The following is a 21,402-nucleotide window of genomic DNA, read 5'->3' on the forward strand; positions in this document are numbered from 1 at the left end:
CTTCTGTAGGCCCTGGGTAAGACCCAAATCCTTACTGAACCTGTTTCTCCATATCTCATGTGTGTGCATGTGGCGAGGATTCCTCAACACCGACTTGCAAAGAGAGCTTTGGGAAAGAGCCAGACGCGGCGCAGAATCCCACTTCCACCTCTCCCTAGCTGTGTGACTTTGTGCAACAGAGTCCCCACTCCTTGTCTGAGACTCAGTTTCCCTTGCCTGTAAAACAGGGCATATTCAAGAGTCCAGGAGGATTGTGTAAGTAAAATGCCCACACTTAGTGCACAGCCCTGAGAGGCTCAATCAGCGGTCAACTTTGTCCCCTCCTGAGGGCTTATTTTTGGAGGGGAGGAGGCTGATATTCTGTTATTCTAAAAATAGTGTTTATTATTTTTAAAATGTGTCATGCAAAATACACAGTCATGGCAGAAATTCTGTAAAATACAGACAATCATACACATTAAAAGTCACCCACAATCCCACCTCTCTCCTTTGACCTGGAGACAGTCATTGTCAACATTTTGGCGTATTTCCCTTTAGGATTTTTGTTTTAATCCATATATAGAAAGAAAAACACAAAATTGGGATCACAGCATGCAGTGGTTTTGTAGCCTGCTGTTTCATGTCAGGACATCATTCTTTCTTTTTTGAGACAGGGTTTTGCCATGTCTCCCAGGCTGGTCTCGAACTCTTGGACTTCAGTGATCCACTCGCTTCGTCCTCCCAAAGTGCCAGGATTACAGGTGTGAGCCACCATGCCTGGCCAATGTCAGGATATCTTTCTATATCCAAAGCAAGCCTCTCTCCTTAGCCTCCCTGAATGACAGTCCATGCTCTGGGCGGCTGGGTGGCGTTCTATCCACAGATGCACCATGTTGCTTAACCCTCACTGTTGGATATCTAGATTGTTTCCAGTTTGCTATGGTGAACACAGCCATAATGAACTATCTTGACCTTGCAGCTTTGTCCCATACGGGTACTGTTGATCACAGGGTGACTTCTGGAACCTTCCATTAAATATTTATTGAAGACCTATGGGTCAGGTGTGGTGGCTCACACCTGTAATCCCAGCACTTTGGGAGGCCGAGGCAGGAGGATCACCTGAGGTCAGGAGTTCGAAACCAGCCTGACCAACATGGTGAAACCCTGTCTCTACTAAAAATACAAAAGAAATAAATAATTAGCTGGGCATGGTGGTGCACACCTGTGATCCCAGCTAATCGGGAGGCTGAGGCAGGAGAATTGCTTGAACCCGGGAGGTGGAGGTTGCAGTGAGCTTAGATTGCCGCACTGCACTCCAGCCTACGCAACAGAGCGAGACTCCATCTCAAAAAACAAACGGCCCTATGCAGTGCGGGGCCCCAGGCAAGGCTCAGACCCTGCCTCCACAGAGCTGTCTGGGTGACCGACCCGTCTCCCAGTCGCTGCCCCGCCCACTCGGGACTTCCACCTGAATGGAGGTCTCCCCTCCACCTGCCCTGCCCCAGTTACCCGAGCATCCAGCCCCAGCTCTCAGACAAATCGCCCTCAAGTGGATATGTATGACACATTTAATTCCCTGTTCTCTGTCTCACAAAGGTTTCTCACATTTTTGTACAAAAACCCAGGCTTCCCTTTCCCCTCCCTCCCCACCCCAACATGAAAAGTAATTGCTTAAATAAATAATATATGTTCCTGCCCAGGCCTAGATGGGGAGGAGCCAGGGCAGAAGTCTGTGGACAGACTTCTTGGAGACAAGAATCCGGGACCCCAGTCCCCTCCTCCTCGGGGACCTAGGAGTCCACCTGCCTCCCACCCCTGCTCCTGAAATAAATAAGTATAAATAAGGCACAGATGCCCCCCAGGCCTCACGGAAGGACTGTCTCTAACTAGGGGGAGATAATGGCGGGGGGATCACCTGGCTGTTTCGCCCCCAGTACTGAAATAAATAAATAAATAAGATCTGGCTTTGGAAGGACGGTGGTGGCTTTGGGCCCCAGGTCACAGCCGAGTCTTCAGCAGCAGCAGTCCCCTCACGGCCCAGTCAAGTGTCAGGTGCAGCCCCCCCAGGATGGCGTGGGCGGCCCTGATGCCTCCCCAGGCTGAGGAGGGGGGCGCCAGCGGGGGCGCCGGCGGGTCCGGGGGTGGCTGGGGCAGGGCCAGGCGGGACATCTGTGGGGAGAGGAGAGAGGTGAGTCACAGGTAGGGGGTGCAGCGGGGGTGCAGGGCAGGGGTGATGTGGAGCTGCGGCTGAATCGGGGCTGCATATTCACAGGAGGACTGTGGCACGTGGGGTGAAGTGTTTAGGCCGGGAGCTCTTCAGGCTGTGGGGTTCCGAAAATGGAGGCTGGAGTCAGGACAGGCTTCCAGAGCTGAGTGTGGGGGTTGGGGGTGAAGTCTGTGGAGTCAGGGCTGGCATCTCGGTTCTAGGTGAGGGTTCGGGCCTGGGACTGTTAGAGTCGCCGGGGCTAGAATCTCAGAGCTGGGTTTTTGTTGTTGTTGCTGCTGTTAGAACAATTAAGAAGCCGGGCGCGGGGGCTCACGCCTGTAATCCCAGCGCTTTGGGAGGCTGAGGCGGGTGGATGGCCTGAGCTCAGGAGCTTGTGACCAGCCTGGGCAACACGGTGAAACCCCGTCTCTACTAAAATACAAAAAAATTATCCGGGTGTGGCAGTGTGTGCCTGAAGTCCCAGCTACTCAGGAGGCTGAGGCAGGAGAATCGCTTGAGCCCAGGAGGCAGAGGTTCCAGCAAGCCGAAATGGCACCATTGCACTCCAGCCTGGGCAACAGAGCGCGAGACTCTGTCTCCAAAAAATAATAATAATAATTAAGAGACAGAGTCTTGCTATGCTGCCCAGGCTGTCTCAAACTCATGGCCTCAAGAGGTCCTTCTGCCTTGGCCTCCCCTGCCTTGGGATTACAGGAATGAGCCACTGCGCCCCACCAGAGCTGGGGTTTTACAGACAGTATCTGAGGTCTGTGGGCTCGAGTCTGGGGTCAGGCCCTGGATCTCAAGGCTGAAGTCTTAGAGGTGGGGTCTCTGGGTTCAAGTTCAGGAACTCATGGGTGAGGGCTGGAGTCTCAGAGCTAGAAGTTGGAATTTGAGATCCAGGGTCTTTGGACTTAGGCCCAGGAACCAGGGTTTGAAGTCTTCTGGTCTCAGGGCTTTGGGCCTGGCTTTGGAAGTGAGGGTCTTGGAGTCGTACAGGCGCAGGCTCAGGATCTGAGGTGTCAGGGTTTTCGATGTTGGGAGTGAGACATAGGGCCTCAGGGCTCGGGGTCTAGGTCCTGGAGGTCTTGGGTTTGTACAGCCAGGGTCCCAAGACTGGCTTTGGGTCAAGGTCTTGTATCTTAGGGCCTGGGATCTTTAAGATGTCAGGATCTCAGGGCTGGGGCCTGGGGTCTCAGGGTCTGGAGGTCCATGGTTTTCTTTTCCTTCTTTTTTTTTTTTTTTTTTGAGAGAGGGAGTTTTGCTCTTGTTGCCCAGGCTGGAGTGTAATGGTGCGATCTCGGCTCACTGCAACCTCCGCCTCCCAGGTTCAAGCGATTCTCCTGCCTCAGCCTCCCAAGTAGCTGGGATTACAGGCATTCACCACCACGCCTGGCTAATTTTGTATTTTTAGTAGAGACGGGGTTTCACCATGTTGGTCTGGCTGGTCTTGAACTCCCGACCTCAGGTGATCCACTTGCCTCGGCCTCCCAAAGTGCTGGGATTACAGGCGTGAGCCACCACGCCTGGCCAGGTCCATGGTTTTCAATGTCATGGGGCCAGGGTCTCCAAGTCTTGAGGTGAGGATTTGAATTCTCAAGGCTTTGGGCTTCAGGATGGGGTCTTGGGTCTTAGGGGCTGGGATCTGGGGACTTTGAGGCCATGGATGATGGAGTCTCAGGGTCTTGGGTGAGAATTTGAAGTTTCTGGGCAGGATTTGGGGGTCTAGGGCCTCAGGGTTTCAGGGCCACAGGATCTTGGGACTGCAGGGTCAGGGTCTCAGAGCGGGGCTGTTAGGGTGTCAGGGTCTCAGAGCGGGACTGTTAGGGTGTCAGGGTCTCAGAGCGGAGCTGTTAGGGTGTCAGGGTCTCAGAGCGGGGCTGTTAGGGTGTCAGGGTCTCAGAGTGGGGCTGTTGCACTCGGGTCTGGGGTCTCAGGCTTCAAGGACTCAGGCCACAGGATTTTGGGGCCAGGGGTGGGGGTCTGGGGTGTCAGGTCTTGGGGCCAGGACATACCAGGAGCTGCAGCCGGCGCAGCAGCCGGTCCAGCCGGGCCTGCAGGGTGCCCAGCTCGGGCTCCAGGGTCTTCAGGGAAGAGCCACCTGCCCGGCGCAGCCACTGCACGTGCCGCAGGTAGGACAGTAGGTCCGCTCGCAGCCTTGTCAGCACACCCGGGAGCTGGGGATAGAGCCGGGACATCAGAGAACACCCTGCCAGTGCTCCTCATCCTCCTCGCCCCCTTCACTGCCTGCCTCCCACCTTGTCCCCAGCCCACTCCCTTGCCCTTACCTGTAGAGCTCCCAGTGCCCCCGCACTCATGGCCAGGGTGGGCAGGGAATCCAGGTTGTGGTCCCCGTCAGCTGGGAATTTGTCCCTCTGGCAGGGAAAAAAGGCTGTGAGGTGGCCCCTGCCCAGCCTCGGGGCTCCCTCCATCCCCCACGCCAGGCCCCCAACTCTTCCCCTCCCTCACTCTGCCACCTGAGAGCCCAGAACCCCTCCAAGTGGCTGCCCGCAGACTCCTCTCAGTTCCTCTCTGCCTCTCACTCCTGTGCTGGCCCCAGCCCAGTCTCTCCTACCAGCTGTGCAGCCAGCTGCCGCGTGTCCGCCAGGAGGGAGCGGGTCAGGAGCACGGTGCTGTCCAGCTCGGCCCGAGGGTCTGGGGAAACTCGAGGGGGGCCAGGTGGTGGCCCAGGGGCGACAGCTGTATCTGGCCACAGGCTCAGCACGACCAGGACCAGGCGGCAAACACCTGGGGGCAGGATAAGGCAGAGAGCTCAGGCTGGACTCCGGGTCTGAGAGAGGAGGGCCTGGGCCTGGACTCCCGGGTCTGAGGGAGGAGGAACTGGGGCCTGGACTCCTCCTGGGTCTGAGGGAGGAGAGGCTGGAGGCCTGGACTCCTAGGTCTGAGGGAGGAAGGACTGGGGTCTGGACTCCTGGGTCTCGGGGAGGAGGGTCTGGGGCCTGGACTCCCGGCCTTAGGGAGGATGGAGCTGGAGGTCTTAAGTCCCAGGGTGGAACGCCCGCGGGCAGGTCGCAGGGCCAGGCGGGCTTCCCTCTCCCTCCCTGGCTCTGGGTGCCCCGCCCGTCGGAGCAGACGCGGCCCGGGGCGGGTAGACGGGCCGGGCGTCTCCCGTCCGCCCCCGGACGCCGGAATCTGGGCCCCGGGGCGGGGCATGGTGGGGGAGGCACAGGCCAGAACCTGCCCCCTCCCCGGGCCGCGGGAGCCCGAGCTGGCTGGGAGCAGGGGAAGGAGCCAGAAGCCAGGACGGAGCCCCGGAGACACGGACCTCTCCCACGGGAGACCCCTTAGACGCCCTCCCAGGAGCCCCGCCGGGTGGGCGGCAGAAGCCCGGGCCGCAGCGCACCTGGGCGGAGAGGGGCAGAGCCACGGGCCCGGCCGGGCCGCGGGAGCGGGAGAGCTGGCGGCGGGGGGCGTGGGGGGCGCGGGGGTCCGGAGCTCGCTCCCCGCAGCCCACCCCGGCCGCCCCGCCCACCCGGCCACCCGCCAGCCAATCAGCGCTCCCCGGCCGCCCGCGCCTCGCACACCCCCAGCCCGCCCCCCGGCCCCGCCAGCCGTCGGTCTGTCCGCGCGTCCGTCGGCCGCATCTGCCCGGCTCTCCCCGCTTTCCTCCCGCGCCCAGTCTCTCTCCTCCCCGCGGCTGGGGTCGCTACTCCCTGGCTTGCTCCGCTCTCCGCGGACCCTGCCTCAGTTTCCCTCCGGAGCCTCTCTGCCGGAATCCCAGGGAGTCTCCCGGTCCCCGTGGGCTCCCTGGGGCCTGGGCCGATGGGGGTCACCTCCCGCCCGGCACCAGTCCCTGCGTCCCTGCCCCTGCTCGGTCTCCGCGTCTCGCTCCCTCTCGGGGCCCTGTCTGGCCCGTCCCTCCTGCGGCGCCTCTGATTGGCTGCCTCCATCCGCTCCTGTCTGTGTCTCTCTCTGCCCATCTCCTCCGCCGCCTCCTGTCTCCGAAGCTGCTCTCCTCCCCGGCTGCCTGTCTCCGGGTCCCTCTCTGTGCGACTCAGCGGGGTCTGCTCCCACCCCCGCCGTGGGTCCCTCTCCTCCCTGCCTCCCTGTCCCCTCCACCCTCCCCATGAACCAACTTACAGTTCATGTCCCCACAGGGCCAGGGGTTCCCCAGGGCAGGGGGCAGGGAGCCGGGGGCCTTTAACCCTTCCCTGTCCGCTGCCGGGGGAGCCCCGAGGGTCAGCTGGGCCGCGGCCTGGGGAGGGGAGGCATGTGCCCTGAGCAGCAGGGCCGCGGCAGTGAGGGAGTGTGGACGCCTGGGGGGTTATATAGGGGGCTGGGGCGGGCGGGCGGGGGGCAGGCGGCAGGGGAGGGCGGCCTGACACATCCTGACTCACCCTCCCTGCCTGCCTTTTCCATTCAGACGGAGCGGCTGCCTTGCAGGGCTCACGCCGCCGCGCTCGGAGGAGGGCACGGAAGGAAAAGTTGGAAAAGTTGAAAAGGGAAAGGGGGGGGGTGGTCGGAGAGGGGCTGGTGAGGTCATTGGCGTCCCCTCCCTCCACCTCCACGGGCCGGAGCAGACACTCAGGCTCAAGCGCTGGGGCCCGACTGTGGGTGGGGGTCCGGCTGGACCAGGACTAGCAGAGAGAGATGGGGAGGCAGGAGGACGGAAAGGCAGAGAAAGGCCGGACGGAGGGACAAGACAGGGGCCTGGAGAGGTGGAGGCAGGAGGAAGAGGGAGTGGAAGGGAAGGAGAGAGAGACACACACACACACACACACACACACACACACAGAGTGAAGGAGAGACTGAGACAGAGACGGAGACGGAGATCCACAGAGATGGAGGCAGCCAGAGACACACCAGAGAAGCAGAGAGGATCAGAGGGGCAGCCCTGGAGACAGAGGGAGAGGTTCTGGGAGTCAGAGATCAGAGAGCGGGAGGAAGACAGCAGGAGGGACTTGGGGAGACCCAGGGAGACCCCGAGGGGAAAGGAACAGAGACACCAAGACTCTGAGACAGAGGACGCAGCAGCTGAAGAAAGGCACCAGGCAAACAGAGACACGGGGCAGAGTGACAGGGACGGAGAGGCCCCAGGGACAGAAATGGGGAGACAGAGATATTAGAAAGACAGAGACGGCCGGGCGCGGTGGCTCACGCCTGTGGTCCCAGCACTTTGGGAGGCCGAGGCAGGCGGATCACGAGGTCAGGAGATCGAGACCATCCTGGCTAACACGGTGAAACCCCGTCTCTACTAAAAATAGAAAAAATTAGCTGGGCGCGGTGGCGGGCGCCTGTAGTCCCAGCTACTCGGGAGGCTGAGGCAGGAGAATGGCGTGAACCCAGGAGGCGGAGCTTGCAGTGAGCTGAGATCGGGCCACTGCACTCCAGCCTGGGCGAAAGAGCAAGACTCCGTCTCAAAAAAAAAAAAAAAAAAAAAAAAAAAAAAAAAAAAAAGAAAGACAGAGACGCTGAGATGTTGGGGACTCAGCAATGGGGGCAGAGAGTAAAAGCCTTTCTCATTTTTTGTTTGTTTGTTTTTTGGTACTGAATCTCACTCTGTCACCCAGGCTGGAGTGCAATGGCACGATCAATGGCACAATCTCGGCTCACTGCAACCTCCACCTCCCGGGTTCAAGCGATTCTCCTGCCTCAGCCTCCCAAGTAGCTGGGATTACAGGTGTGCGCCACCACACCCGGCTAATTTTGTATTTTTAGTAGAGACGGGGTCTTACCATGTTGGCCAGGCTGGTCTCGAACTCCTGACTTCGTGATCCACCTGCCTCGGCCTCCCAAAGTGCTGGGATGACAGGTGTGAGCTACCGTGCCTGGCCTCGTTTTTGGTTTTTTTGAGACAGAGTCTCGCTGTGTCACCCAGGCTGGGGTGCAGTGGTGTGATCTCAGCTCACTGTAACCTCCGCCTCCCAGGTTCAAGTGATTCTCATGCCTCAGCCTCCTGAGTAGCTGGGATTACAGGCACCCGCCACCATGCCTGGCTATTTTTTGTATTTTTAGTAGACATAGGGTTTTGCCATGTTGCCCAGGCTGGTCTCAAACTCCTGAGCTCAGGTCATCCTCCCGCCTCAGCCTCCCAAAGTGGTGGGAATACAGGTGTGAACCACCACGCCTGGCCTTTTGAAAAGCCTTTCTCAAAGAGGCAGGTGGAGACAGGAAGGAGGAGGAGAGACGGAGACTGAGGACCAAGAGGCGCTGAGACACTCCATAGAGGCAAGACCTCCATGTGCGACTCTCCCCCTCTGTGCCTCAGTTTCCTCATCTGTGAAGGGGGGTTAATGATGCACCCTCATCCGCCTAAATGCCACAATGAGGATAAAGCGAGCTCATTCACGTGAAGCACAAAGTCAGTGCTGACCATCCTTATTCCCCTCGTTAACTTTTCTGAACACATCAGGGACACAGAGAAAAAGATGTTGCCTTCGAGAGAGATGGGGCAGGAGCAAGATGGGGTGAAGACGGGACAGTGGGGACACGGAGACAGTGGCCAGAACCGGGGCCAGAGCCCTGGACGTCACCGCACAGAGGTGGAGGCAGGAGAGGAGTGCAGGGGGGAGGGGACCCGCAGGCCAGGGTGGAGGCAGCGACGCCTACCCAGGCGCACAGTGGACCAGTCCCAGGCAAGGGGGCAGAGGAGACCCGGGATTCACCACAGAGCAAGCGAGGGGCAGAGGTACCAAGCCATGTCCCCGAGAGCTCCCAGACCTAGACGGCAGGGAAGGACAGGATGGGACTGAGAGCGCGGAGGTGGTGGGGGCTCTGAGGCTCTGTGCAGACCCCCTTGTGTCAGCCTCCGAGACTGCCGGGCTGGTTGGAGGCTTCCCCTTCCCAATCCAGCACCACTGGAAGGGCAACTGCTCAGGTCCCCAAGGAGGTGAGGTCACAGCCCCCCCACGGTGGGACATGACCTCATCGCCTCAGGTAAGAGCTCTCTCTCCCTCTCTCTGGTCTGTCACAGCCACCCCTTTCAGGGCCCCCCAGGGGCCCTCCCCAGCACCGGCTCCTGCTGGGACCCAGGCCTCTGACCACTGGGTCTCCGCCCCTCAGGGGGCCTGCTTCCGGCTGAGTCAGTGTGGGGGGCCCAAGGCTGCGTCAGTGAGGGGAGAGCTGACGTAGCCCCCCCCCAGACCGGCGGGACCAGCCAAGGTGACTCAGGCCACCAGCTTGGGGGATGGACTAGCCCGAGGGTATGGGGGACTGGCCTGGGGCCAGCTGGGGAGCAAGAAAAGGGTTCTGGTAATGCCAGCCCCGTCCACCTACAGGGACCAGAGCCCAATCCCCCTGCCCCTCCTCCCTCAGACCCGGGAGTCCAGGCCCCCAACCCCTCCCCCTTCAGACCTAGAAGTCCAGGTCTCCAGCTCCTCCTCCCTCAGACCCAGGAGTCCAGGCCCCAGCCCTTCCTCCCTCAGATTCAGGAGTCCAGGCCCCCAGGCCCTCCTCCCTCAGACCCAGGAGTCTAGACCCCCAGCTCCTCCTCCCTCAGACCCAAGAGTCTAGGCCCAGCCCCTCCTCCCTCAGACCCAGGAGTCCAGGCCCCCAGCCCCTCCTCCCGCAGACCCAGGAGTCCAGGCCCCCAGCCCCTCCTCCCTCAGACCCGGGAGTCCAGGCCCCCAGCCCCTCCTCCCTCAGACCCGGGAGTCCAGGCCCCCAGCCCCTCCTCCCTCAGACCCGGGAGTCTAGGCCCAGCCCCTCCTCCCTCAGACCCGGGAGTCCAGGTCCCCAACCCCTCCTCCCTCACACCCAGGAGTCCAGGCCCAGCCCCTCCTCCTTCAGACACAAGAGTTCAGGCCCAGCCCCTCCTCCCTCACACCCAGGAGTCCAGGCCCGCAACCCCTCCTCCCTCAGACCCAGGAGTCCAGGCCCCCAGGCCTTCCTCCCTCAGACCCAGGAGTCCAGGCCCTAAATTCTAGTTCAAGAAAGGTAGAGGAGGATCTTGGGGCCCTTCTGCACTTTGGGGAGCATGTGTGGGGAAGGTCATGGGTCTGGGACAAATCTGGGGTCCCAGCCGCTGCCAGTTTCCTGTCTCGTCTGGGTCCCCAGCCCTGGGTTGTGGGCTCAGACTCCGTCCCCGCAGTGTGGCTGCAGGAGGTACAGGTAGATGGGGCGGGTGCAGAGTGACGGGGCTGGGAGTGACTGGCAACTCCTGGGTCTGCCCAGGCCAGTGTGGGACACATTGGGCTACTTCTGTGCAAACAAGAGAAAGAGAAAGAGAGAGACAGAGCAAGAGATGAAGATCAGAAAAGAGACCCAGAGGCGGGACTGGGGAGTCCCAAGAAAATGACAGATGACAGAGACAAACAGAGCTGGAGAGACAGGGGCAGCAAAGGCCCCAGGAGGCAGCCAGCGCCACGGAACCCAGTGGAAGCTAGAGACCAGCTTGGAGGCTCGGAAACAGACTGGGCAGCCAGGGCCCAGGCCCTGGGGTGGTCACAGACACTGGGGAGAAGCCACGGGGACATGGGGGATGGCCAGGGAGTCCTGGCTCCCGCGCGGCCCCGGGGGGAAGCCGAGCCGGCAGGGTGTGAGGTCAGCAGGTCCCAGGCTGTGTGTGTGTCCGTCTGTCAGTCCCTGGGGGGTCCTGTCTGGCCTCTGGGGGGTGACGGGGCAGGCCGGCCACAGAGGCAGCCCAAACCTGTCATTAGCGGTGAGGGCCGTGACGGCGGGGCCCCCCCAGTCCCAAGCCGCGGTCCAAGGCCAGGCGGCCCCGCCCCCCACCCCCTCCTTGATCCCTAAGGAATCCCGGGAATTGGGAAGTGGGTCCAGATGATGTTGACACAGGAAACGGTCAGCAGCTGCCCGGCCTCAGCCCCACAACCCCTCTGACCCCCACCCCCGGCCCCCTGCAGAGCCCCCTCTAACCTGTGTCATCTCTGACGAAGGCAGCCCGGGGCCCACTCAGTACCCACCAGGATGTTTACAGGAGAGATGGGTAACACGGGGAGTCACCCCACGGGGCTTCCTGAGAAATGGGGTCTGGCTCCTAGACCATCCTCCCAGACTCACAAGTTCAGGCCCCCAGCCCCTCCTCCCTCAGACCCAGGAGTCCGGGACCCCCCAGCCCCATCCTTCAGACCTGGGAGTCCAGCCCTCAGCCCCTCCTCCCTCAGACCTAGGAGTCCGGGACCCCCCAGCCCCTCCTCCCTCAGACCCAGGAGTCCAGGCCCCCAGCCCCTCCTCCCTCAGACCCAGGAGTCCAGGCCCCAGCCCCTCCTCCCTCAGACCCAGGAGTCTGGGACCCCCCAGCTCCTCTTCCCTCAGACCCAGGAGTCCAGGCCCCCAGCCCCTCCTCCCTCAGACCCAGGAGTCCGGGACCCCCCAGCCCCTCCTCCCTCAGACCCAGGAGTCCGGGACCCCCCAGCCCCTCCTCCCTCAGACCCAGGAGTCCGGGACCCCCCAGCCCCTCCTCCCTCAGACCCAGGAGTCCGGGACCCCCCAGCCCCTCCTCCCTCAGACCCAGGAGTCCGGGACCCCCCAGCCCCTCCTCCCTCAGACCCAGGAGTCCGGGACCCCCCAGCCCCTCCTCCCTCAGACCCAGGAGTCCGGGACCCCCCAGCCCCTCCTCCCTCAGACCCAGGAGTCCGGGACCCCCCAGCCCCTCCTCCCTCAGACCCAGGAGTCCGGGACCCCCCAGCCCCTCCTCCCTCAGACCCAGGAGTCCAGGCTCCAGCCCCTTCTCCCTCAGACCCAGGAGTCTGGGACCCCCCCAGCCCCTCCTCCCTCAGACCCAGGAGTCCAGGCCCCCAGCCCCTCCTCCCTCAGACCCAGGAGTCCAGGCTCCAGCCCCTCCTCCCTCAGACCCAGGAGTCCAGGCTCCAGCCCCTTCTCCCTCTAATGCAGGTGTCTGAGTTTACAACCCCCTTTTCCTTCAGATGCAGGATTTCTAGCCCAGAGACTGTCCCAGGGAGCTGAGACTCCCTCCTCACTGTGCTGCAAAGCTGAATGGATGAGTTGGGGTGCACTAGGGATTATGGTTCCAACCCAGCCCCCCATTCCGGTTTCCTCTTCTTGGAAGCCAAGTTTTCTCTCAGTCACTGGGGAGTGGTGGGGGGAATCAATGTGGAAGCTTCAGGATCTCCGTTTGGCCGACTCCCTCCCACCACTCTCTAACCTCTGTTCACAGATGGGGAAACAAATCCAGGAGGGAAATGTGGGCTCCCTGTCCAGGAGCCACCATTACAGTCTCCGAGCAGCTCTGGCCCACCAGGCCCTCAAACTCAGCAGGGGCCCACATGGCCTGTCCCCTTCCCCGTTTGTTTTTTTTTTTCTTTTTTCTTTTTTTTTTTTGACACAGAGTCTCACTCCTTCACCCAGGCTGGAGTGCAGTGGCACGATCTCGACTCACTGTAACCTCCACCTTCTGGGTTCAAGCAACCTCCACCTCCTGGGTTCAAGCAATTCTCCTGCCTCAGCCTCCCGAGTAGCTGGGATTACAGGCAAGTAATCACCACGCCCAGCTGCTTTTTGTATTTTTAGTAGGGACGGGGCTTCCCCATGTTGGCCAGGCTGGTCTCGAACTCCTGACCTCAGGTGATCCGCCTGCCTTGGCTTCCCAAAGTGCTGGGGTTATAGGCGTGAGCCACCGCGCCCAGCCCTATCACCTTCCCTGCTCAACATTCCCTAGACAGCAGGCCTGGCAGGGCTGAGATGAAAAGCCTTTCTCAAGACCCCTGGACCAGGAGACCCCCGGACTTAGGCTCCGGCCCCTTGTCTCATCCCCCTCCCAGGTCTTCTCATTGCGGGGGGGACCTTCCCTAACAATGGGGCTCAGTGAGGCCTCTGTGTCTCACAGCTCCCCTTCCCCTGGTTGTTAAGGCAAAAAACTCCCTAGCAACGGGGTTTCCTGAACCTTCGGGCCACCCGAATCCACCTTCTCAGGTATCAGTTTCCTTAGGAAAGAAACTCCCTAGCAAAGCCTCCCAGTTCCCCACCCCTCAGGGCGCCCCGGGTGATATGGAGACACGCCCCAGACTCCCACGCCCTTCCAGACTTCTCTTTCCCGCCGTAAGTGGCCAAAGAGGCTCTTCTAAACCTGAGACGCCCCCACTCTTCTACCAGGTCCCTAAAGAATCAACACCCTAGACCAGGCATGGCCAGGCTGGTGTGAAGCCCTTCCACCTCCCTAGCACAACCCTGACTCCCTAGCACAACCCTGACTCCCTAGCAACAGAACTCACAATCCTGGGGCCTGGCGGGCAGGCGGGCGGGGCCGGTTGCTGGGGTGATGTCCTGTAAGGCCTCTTCCCACAGTGGCCCCAGGGGTCTGGGGAGGTGACATGTTGGGCTGTGGGATCCCAGCGCTGGGCCTGCTCCTGCTGCTGCAGGGCTCGGCAGGTGAGGGGCTGGTGAGGCGGGGGAGCTGAGGAGGGACGCCCGGCTCCACACAGCCCTAACACTGCCCTTTCTCTCGCAGACGGAAATGGAATCCAGGGATTCTTCTACCCATGGAGTGAGCAGCCGCTGAAATACTGGGTCACCCAGGGAGGGGAGCCCAGATCAGACCCCTGAATCTGAGGGAGGAGGAGCTGGGGTCTGGACTCCTGGGTCTGAGGGAGGAGGGCTGGGCCTGGACCCCTGGGTCTGAGGGAGGAGGGGCTGGGGCCTGGACTCCTGGGTCTGAGGGAGGAGGGCTGGGCCTGGACCCCTGGGTCTGAGGGAGGAGGGGCTGGGGCCTGGATTCCTCGGTCTGAGGGAGGAGGGGCTGGGCCTGGACTCCTGGGTCTGAAGGAGGGGGCTGGGGCCTGGACTCCTGGGTCTGAGGGAGGAGGGGCTGGGGCCTGGACCCCTGGGTCTGAGGGAGGAGGGCTGGGCCTGGAGCCCTGGGTCTGAGGGAGGAGGGGCTGGGGCCTGGATTCCTCGGTCTGAGGGAGGAGGGGCTGGGCCTGGACTCCTGGGTCTGAAGGAGGGGGCTGGGGCCTGGACTCCTGGGTCTGAGGGAGGAGGGGCTGGGGCCTGGACCGCTGGGTCTGAGGGAGGAGGGCTGGGCCTGGAGCCCTGGGTCTGAGGGAGGAGGGGCTGGGGTCCTGGACTCCTGGGTCTGAGGGAGGAGGGCTGGGCCTGGACATCTGGGTCTGAGGGAGGAGGGGCTGGGGGCCTGGATCCCTGGATCTGAGGGAGGAGGGGCTGGGGTCCTGGATTCCTCGGTCTGAGGGAGGAGGGGCTGGGCCTGGACTCCTGGGTCTGAAGGAGGGGGCTGGGGCCTGGACTCCTGGGTCTGAGGGAGGAGGGGATGGAGTCTGGACCCCTGGGGCCCTGCACAGAGTAAGCACCAGGAAGGCAGCCTGGGAGCATGGCCTTGGAATCCCGTGTATGAGGCCTTCGGAGCGGGGCGCTGTGATGAAGCAAGCCACTGGTGGTTGGTCCCCAGGCTGTGAGGGTGACATATGGGACCGGGAGAGCTGTGGGGGCCAGGCGGCCATCGATAGCCCCAACCTCTGCCTGCGTCTCCGGTGCTGCTACCGCAATGGGGTCTGCTACCACCAGCGTCCAGACGGTGAGGGCTCCTGGCCCCAGGTCCCTGGGGCATGGGTCTGGCGGTCGGGAGCCCCGGGTCTTAACCCTGCCTCCCTTGTCCAGAAAACGTGCGGAGGAAGCACATGTGGGCGCTGGTCTGGATGTGCAGCGGCCTCCTCCTCCTGAGCTGCAGCATCTGCTTGTTCTGGCGAGTGGGCCTGGGATAGGGCGGGCGCCTGCACCCCCAGGGGGAGGGTCCGGCGGAGGGCGGGGGCTGAGCCGTCCGCTCCCTGCAGGTGGGCCAAGCGCCGGGACGTGCTGCATATGCCTGGTTTCCTGGCGGGTCCGTGTGACATGTCCAAGTCCGTCTCGCTGCTCTCCAAGCACCGAGGGACCAAGAAGACGCCGTCCACGGGCAGCGTGCCAGTCGCCCTGTCCAAAGAGTCCAGGGATGTGGAGGGGGGCACCGAGGGGGAAGGGATGGAGGAGGGTGAGGAGACAGAGGGCGAGGAAGAGGAGGATTAGGGGAGTCCCTGGGAGACTGCTCAATACAGATACGGTGGACGGACGTGTGTTCTCTTCTCTGAAAGCCGTGGGGAGCAGGGGGCATGGTGCACACAGAGGCTGGGGTAACAGGTGGGGGCTGGAGGGGGCTTAGGGATGGAGGCTTAGGGGGCCCCAGGCTGTGGCCGTGGGGTTGTGAGCTGAGGGGGACCCTGGAATAAGAGAGATCTGGGAGGTAAGTGGGGAGGATCTGAGCTGAGGGGAATCTGCGCTCATGGGGGTGTCCTGGGCTGTGATCATGGGGGCCCTGGACTGAGGGGATAGAGGTGTACGAGTGCTGGAGTGCGGGTCTGAAATGAGGGAGTTGGGGGTATGTGGGGGTGGCAGGGTCTGAGGGGTGCCTGGACTGGGCGGGGAGAGGGGCACGCCACAGCTGTGGAAACATGCCCCTCAGTCTCCTACATGGAGTGCCAGTGACTGACAGTGCCCCCCGCCCCCACCCCAGATGCACCTAGATTACCATGGGTTGCTCTCCACCAATAACTGAGCATGGCGAGGCAAGGGGTGGGGGTTCCGGGTACAGGTGCCTTCTCGAAGGGCAGGGGCCTCTCTCATGGACGATGACTTCAGCTCCCAGCTCCCCAGGGGCCAGTGGCAATTTTCTTGGAGGTGCGGTACAGTCTAAGACTAGTCCTACCCATCCCTCCCTCCCTCTCCCTGCACCAAGCTACCCTACAAAAGTGTTTCCCCCAAGACATATCTTGCAAGTCCAGTTTGTCTCCGTGTCTGCTTCTCAGTGAACCCAAACTCACACAGGGATGTTGGGGCTTAGAGTGGAGGGTCTGGGCTAAGATCCTTATCCCCCGCCCCCTCTCTGGTCCCCTCTGAGAAGGGGCCAGCATAAGGCTAGGCTCCTATATCCCCAGGGCTCCTGGTCTCCCCAGGGCAGGGGCAGCCTCACCTCAGGTGTGGCCAGGCCCACCTGGGTGCTAGAAGGAAGCAAGCCACCTCGTCTCCATTCCCACCCCAGCAGGGTCCCTCTCCCAGACAGACATGCAGCACTAAGGCAAATCTGCTTTTTATCCAAGTGAGGAGGGAGGGGGTACAGGGAGCGTCCGTCTGGCCACGGATGTAGGGGCAGCTGCACATCTCAGTCCGGTCCTGACAGCTGGAGCCGAGGGGTTGTCTGCAGGAGGGAGGGTGGAGTGAGCAACTGCTCAGGAACCCCTCCCATCCCTGTTCCGGGCTCTCTGCCTGGGGGGGCAGAGGCAGGGAGCCCCATCCACCCGCCCTTGCCGCTCACATGGACTCACACACTTGCTCCTTCATCCCTGCATGCCCCTATTTGCTGAGTGTGTGCATGCGTGTGTACCTTTAACGCCCTGAAATCCAAGGGTAGAAGACAGGGAATGCGAGCCAGGGAGAGGCAGAAAGGGGGAGATGAAGACATGCAGAAGGGGAAAGGCAGAAGCACAGGGACAAAGAAAGAGACCTGGGAGACAGAGACACAGAGACAAAGAGTGAGAGAGAGGGAGACAGGCAGACACAGAGAAGACAGAAGGAGGCCGGGCATGGTGATCCTCATCTCAGACCCTCACCCCAGCATTTTGGCTGCAGGCAGGAGGATCACTTGAGCCCAGGAGTTTGACACCAGCCTGGGTAACATAGGAAGACCCCGTCTCTGGTACCTGTAGTCCCAGTTCCTTGGGAGGCTGAGGTGGGAGGATTGCTTGAGCCCAGGAGGTGGAGGCTGCAGTGAGCTGTGATTGCACCACTGCACCCCAGCCTGAACAACAGAGTGATGGGGGTGGCTCTGCCCGGCTACTCATGGTGGTCTCGGAGGTTGTGGGGGCTACCAGAGCCAGAATCTGTGGGTCCCTCTGCTAAAATTCAGGTTCTCTGTCTTTCATGTGCTGGAAGCTGCTCACTCTCCCCAGTAAACAAGAGTCCTGGGTTTGAACAGGCCCATTTTCCTCGTAAGTGGGGCCTACGTTCGAGTCAGTGTGGTCTGAGTCGTTGGTGGAGGCTCCAAGAGTGGAGGCCTGTGCAGCTGTGTTAGACGTTTAAGCTACATAAAGGATTCTCCTCTCCTCCCCTCCCCTCCCCTCCCCCCTCCCCTTCCCTCTCCTCCTCCCCTCCCCTCTCCCCCTTCCCCCCTCTCCTCTCCCTCTTCCCCCTCCCCCTTGCCCCTCCCCTCCCCCTTGCCCCTCCCCTCCCCCTTGCCCCTCCCCTCCCCCTGCCCCTCCCCTTCCCTCCCCCTGCCCCCCTCTCCTCCCCCTGCCCCCTCCCCTCCCCTTCCCCCTCCCCTCCCCCTTCCCCCCTCCTCCCCTCCCCTCCCCTCCTCTCCTCTCCTCTCCTTTTCTTTTTTTGAGATGGAGTCTTGCTCTGTTGCCCAAGCTGGAGTGCAGTGGCACGATCTTGGTTCACTGCAACCTCCGCCTCCCAGATTCAAGTGATACTCCTGCCTCAGCCTCCCTAGTAGCTGGGATTACAGGCGTCCGCCACCATGCCTGGCTAATTTTTGTATTTTTAGTAGAGACAGGGTTTCACCATGGTTGCCAGGTTGGTCTCGAACTCCTGACCTCAGGTGATCCACCCACCTCGGCCTCCCAAAGTGCTGGGATTACAGGCATGAGCCACCATGCCCAACCTCATAAAGGATGTTCTTTTCTTTCTTTTTTTGAGACGGGGTCTCACTCTGTCACTCAGGCTGGAGTGCAGTGGCGTGATCTTGGCTCACTGCAGCCTTTGCCTCCCAGGTTCAAGCAAGCAATTCTCCCACCTCGGCCTCCCAAAGTGCTGGGATTACAGGCGTGGGCCACTGGGCTCAGCCAGGGTTTCCAAAGGTAACAGTAACTACAGGTGCTTATGTTTGCATTCTATGCCAAGCTTCATGTTAGCTTACGCTTCACCCGTGCAAGCAGATGTTCATGCTTTCTTACCCCAATTCCTTCACTGAATCACGGCACGTAGCACATGATTGGGGTGACTATTTCCCCAAATCTCACAAAGAATAATATATAACTGGTAGCATTCTGGATGCATAGGAGAAAAGTTAATTCCAGCCGGGCATGGTGGTTCACGCCTGTAATCCCAGCACTTTGGTTGGCCGAGGTGGGCGGATCACCTGAGATTGGGAGTTTGAGACCAGCCTGACCAACATGGAGAAACCCCGTCTCTACTAAAAATACAAAATTAGCCAGGTGTGGGGGTGCATGCCTGTAATCCCAGCTACTCGGGAGGCTGAGGCAAGATAATTGCTTGAACGTGGGAGGCAGAGGTTGCAGTGAGCCGAGATTGTGCCACTGCACTCCAGCCTGGACAACAAGAGTGAAACTCCGTCTCAAAAAAAAAAAAAAAAAAAAGTTAATTATTTACCTACATAGAACGTCCTAGGATAATAGGGTTTAATTCTTTTACCAAAACCCTATTTGAGAGATGAATTCAGTCACCCAACCATCCATGTGCCATTAAATGCATTCATCCACTCATCTGTGTACTTATCATTCAGCCCCAACCATCTATTCAACTACCCATTCACCCATCTACCTATCTATCCAGAGAGCGCACAGAGGCTGGGCAAACCCTGACTGTCCTATGGATAGTCCTATGGACCAGCCGAGGCCCCTGCCCCAAGGAGTTCCCAGGTGTAACCGCAAGTTAAGGTGCCCTGGGGAGGTGACACAGGCACCCTCATTTCTTTTGTTCAGTAGGAGTCTCTGAGGCCTCCCCAGTACCATGCTGCATGGGTGAGGCCGAGGACACAGAGAAGTATCAGGAAAAGCTCTTGCCCCTTTATCAGGCAGGGCTCCCTCTCCAACCATATCCATTCATGGTTCATTCCCCAATTCACCACCTACCCATATCTACCCATTAAACAACCCATCCATCCATCAATCCAACCACATCCCTGCATCAACCAACCCATGCATTCACCCATCCACCCACCCACCCATCTGTCCATTCACCCATCCATCCACCCATCCATCTACCCATCCACCTATCCAACCACCCACCCATCTATGCATTCACCCATCCATCCATCAAACAACTCATCCATCCACCCACCCATCGATCTACCCATCCACCCACCCACCCATCTATCATCCATTCACCCATGCATCCATCAACCAACTCATCCATCCAACCACCCATCCATCTACCCATCCACCCATCCAGCCATCCGTTCTTCCATCCATCCTTCCACTTCCCTACCCAACCATCAACCTTTCCTGATTTCACACTTTTTGCTGGGCAATGCTAGGAACAAGGATGCTAGGGACCTAGGTCTTACCCTCAAGGCACTCCCTGTCAGGTGGGAGAGACAGTAACAACATAGACACAGCACATGGCCATATAAGCAGCAAGAGGGGTCGCTCAGACAATATGAAGACCCAGAGAAGACCCAGAGAAATTAAGTTAAATCTTAAACATGTGAGAAGTTTTCTGGGTGGAGTGGAGACAGCCAAGGGCACTCCTGGTATAGAGAAGAGCAGGAACAGGGACCAACTGGCTATCTGTGGACTGAGAGACACCATTAGTGCAGAGAGGCAGGAGAAATGGGGCCAAAATATGGGGGGTCCACAGGCCAGTGAGTGCTTCAGTTTAACCAAAGGTGAAGAGGGAGCCACAGCAGGTCTTTGAGCAGAGGCAGGCTAGCTGGAAAGGTGTGTTTAGGAAAGAGATAGAAGGTAGAGGGGAAAGGGGAGTGAATGTGTGGTGGCTTCATTTCTCCTGCTGTTGGTCCTTCTTACTCCTCCTTTCCTAGGCCTACAGGTCAGGAAAATCCCAGCTCCTCCTTTCCTAGGCCTACAGGTCAGGAGAATCCCAGCTCCTCTTTTCCTAGGCCTACAGGTCAGGAGAATCACAGCTCCTCCACCTACGTGTTGTGTGGCCTTGGGCAAATGTGGCGCCTTTCTGCGCTTCAGTTTCCTCCACTGCAGAATGGGGATGGTAATAGTAGTGACCTCGGAGACCAGTTACATGGAGAGGATTAAATGGGGCCTGGTCTGGGCTCAGTGGCTCACGCCTGTAATCCCAGCACTTTGGGAGGGTGAGGAGAGCAAATCGCATGAGCTCAGGAGGTGGGGACCAACCTGGCCCACATGGCAAAACCCCGTCTCTACTAAATATACAAAAATTAGCCTGGCAAGGTGGGGCGCACCTGTATTCTCAGCTACTTGGGAGGCTCAGGTGGGAGGACTGCTTGAGCCTAGGAGGTCGAGGCTGCTGTGAGCTGAGATCACGCCACTGCACTCCAGCCTGGGTGACAGTGAGAGATCCTGTCTCAAAACAACCCCAAACGACAACAAAACAAAACAAAACAAAAAATGGGGCCTGGTGTACCTGGAGGCTGGGGCTCTCCCCGTGCGGGGGGCCTAACTGTGTGACTCGACCCCCACACTTCCCATCGCCAGGGGCAGGGTCTCACAGCCTCCCCCACGTATGCACCTGTGCTTGCTGTGTCTGCGGTTCTCCGCCAGAGTCTTCCCGTCCCTGTCTCCACCCCTCCCTGGGACTCTACCTCCCCATGGCCGCTCTCTGTCTCCATCTATCCATCGCTCCCCCGTCTGTCTCCATTCTCGTCCCTCCCTCGGTCCCTCCGTCTCCCCGCCCTGCCCCGCCCGCCCCTCACCTGGGCCTCACTCGCTGCCCGCGCCCGCCGCCCCGGGCCCGGCCTCGAGCGTGGCGAGCTGCAGGCGCACGCGGCGGGAGCCGGCGGCGGGCGGCGGGGGCGCGCGGGCGGCTCGGCGCGCTCTCCGGGAGCCGGGCGCGGGGCGCTGGCCCGCGGCGGCGGGCGCCGACCAGCGGCGGGAGAGCTTGCGCGCCAGGCGGGCGAGCGCCGAGGGCCGCAGGCCGTAGTCGCGCTCCAGCTCCTGGCGCGAGATCTCGATGTTGCCGGTGTACCAGAGGATCCAGCCCAGCAGGCTCAGGAACACCAGCAGCGCGCCCGAGTAGATGAGCAGGTCCCCGAAGTCGCGGCCGCGCACCTGCAGCTGCGCGAACACGCCAGTCAGCAGCGCCGCCATGCCCGCCACATCCAGCGCCACGGCCAGCAGCAGCGCCATCCGGCAGCGGCCCAGGCCTGCCGCGGGTGCTGGCGCGGCCGCCGGCGCGGACGGTGCACCCGGCGGGGTCCCCTGCGAGGCGCACACCGCTGGCGCCGCCGCCATGGCCCTGCACCGCCGCCGCTGGCGCCCAGAGAGAGCGTTCCGGGGTGCGGCCCGGTCCGGGGCGGGGTCAGGGGACGGCGCCAGGTGTGCCAAGCTCCCGCCTGGTCACCTGAA

The 21,402-nt window shown here is 60.8% G+C and overlaps 3 protein-coding genes across 7 annotated transcripts; 1 reads left to right on the forward strand and 2 right to left on the reverse strand.

Moving 5' to 3' along the window:
- Positions 1 to 358: 358 nt before the first annotated feature.
- IL11 (interleukin 11) lies at positions 359 to 14,556 on the reverse strand. 3 transcript variants are annotated; one of them, XM_003807101.7, is made up of 5 exons: positions 6,287 to 6,755; positions 4,761 to 4,933; positions 4,474 to 4,560; positions 4,201 to 4,362; positions 359 to 2,148 (listed from the first exon to the last, which is right to left on the reverse strand). In XM_003807101.7, exons 1-5 carry the CDS (start codon positions 6,291 to 6,293, stop codon positions 1,978 to 1,980), a joined length of 600 nt encoding a protein of 199 aa, XP_003807149.1. In that variant the 5' UTR covers positions 6,294 to 6,755; the 3' UTR covers positions 359 to 1,977. The 3 variants fall into 3 exon arrangements, with proteins under 3 accessions (XP_003807149.1, XP_034802451.3, XP_034802452.1); XM_034946560.4 differs by lacking the exon at positions 6,287 to 6,755 and adding an exon at positions 5,980 to 6,269; XM_034946561.3 differs by lacking the exon at positions 6,287 to 6,755 and adding an exon at positions 14,428 to 14,556 and having other exon boundaries at positions 383 to 2,148.
- On the forward strand, positions 11,892 to 15,621 carry TMEM190 (transmembrane protein 190). The gene is made up of 5 exons (XM_034946565.3): positions 11,892 to 13,492; positions 13,572 to 13,607; positions 14,526 to 14,651; positions 14,735 to 14,819; positions 14,908 to 15,621. The coding sequence occupies exons 1-5, from the start codon at positions 13,435 to 13,437 to the stop codon at positions 15,134 to 15,136; spliced, it is 534 nt and encodes a 177-aa protein (XP_034802456.2). The 5' UTR covers positions 11,892 to 13,434; the 3' UTR covers positions 15,137 to 15,621.
- Positions 15,622 to 16,177: 556 nt separating this feature from the next.
- Positions 16,178 to 21,378, reverse strand: TMEM238 (transmembrane protein 238). Of its 3 annotated transcripts, XR_008622168.2 has the most exons (3): positions 20,751 to 21,378; positions 20,280 to 20,377; positions 16,178 to 16,301 (listed from the first exon to the last, which is right to left on the reverse strand). XR_008622168.2 is itself a non-coding variant. In XM_034946566.3 (2 exons), exon 1 carries the CDS (start codon positions 21,286 to 21,288, stop codon positions 20,758 to 20,760), a length of 531 nt encoding a protein of 176 aa, XP_034802457.1. In that variant the 5' UTR covers positions 21,289 to 21,376; the 3' UTR covers positions 16,178 to 16,301; positions 20,751 to 20,757. The 3 variants fall into 3 exon arrangements, 2 of the variants coding, with proteins under 2 accessions (XP_034802457.1, XP_054960186.1); XM_034946566.3 differs by lacking the exon at positions 20,280 to 20,377 and having other exon boundaries at positions 20,751 to 21,376; XM_055104211.2 differs by lacking the exons at positions 16,178 to 16,301; positions 20,280 to 20,377 and adding an exon at positions 17,616 to 18,457.
- Positions 21,379 to 21,402: the final 24 nt, after the last annotated feature.

Source organism: Pan paniscus, chromosome 20, assembly GCF_029289425.2.
Source record: "Pan paniscus chromosome 20, NHGRI_mPanPan1-v2.0_pri, whole genome shotgun sequence".
Classification (NCBI taxonomy): domain Eukaryota; kingdom Metazoa; phylum Chordata; class Mammalia; order Primates; family Hominidae; genus Pan; species Pan paniscus.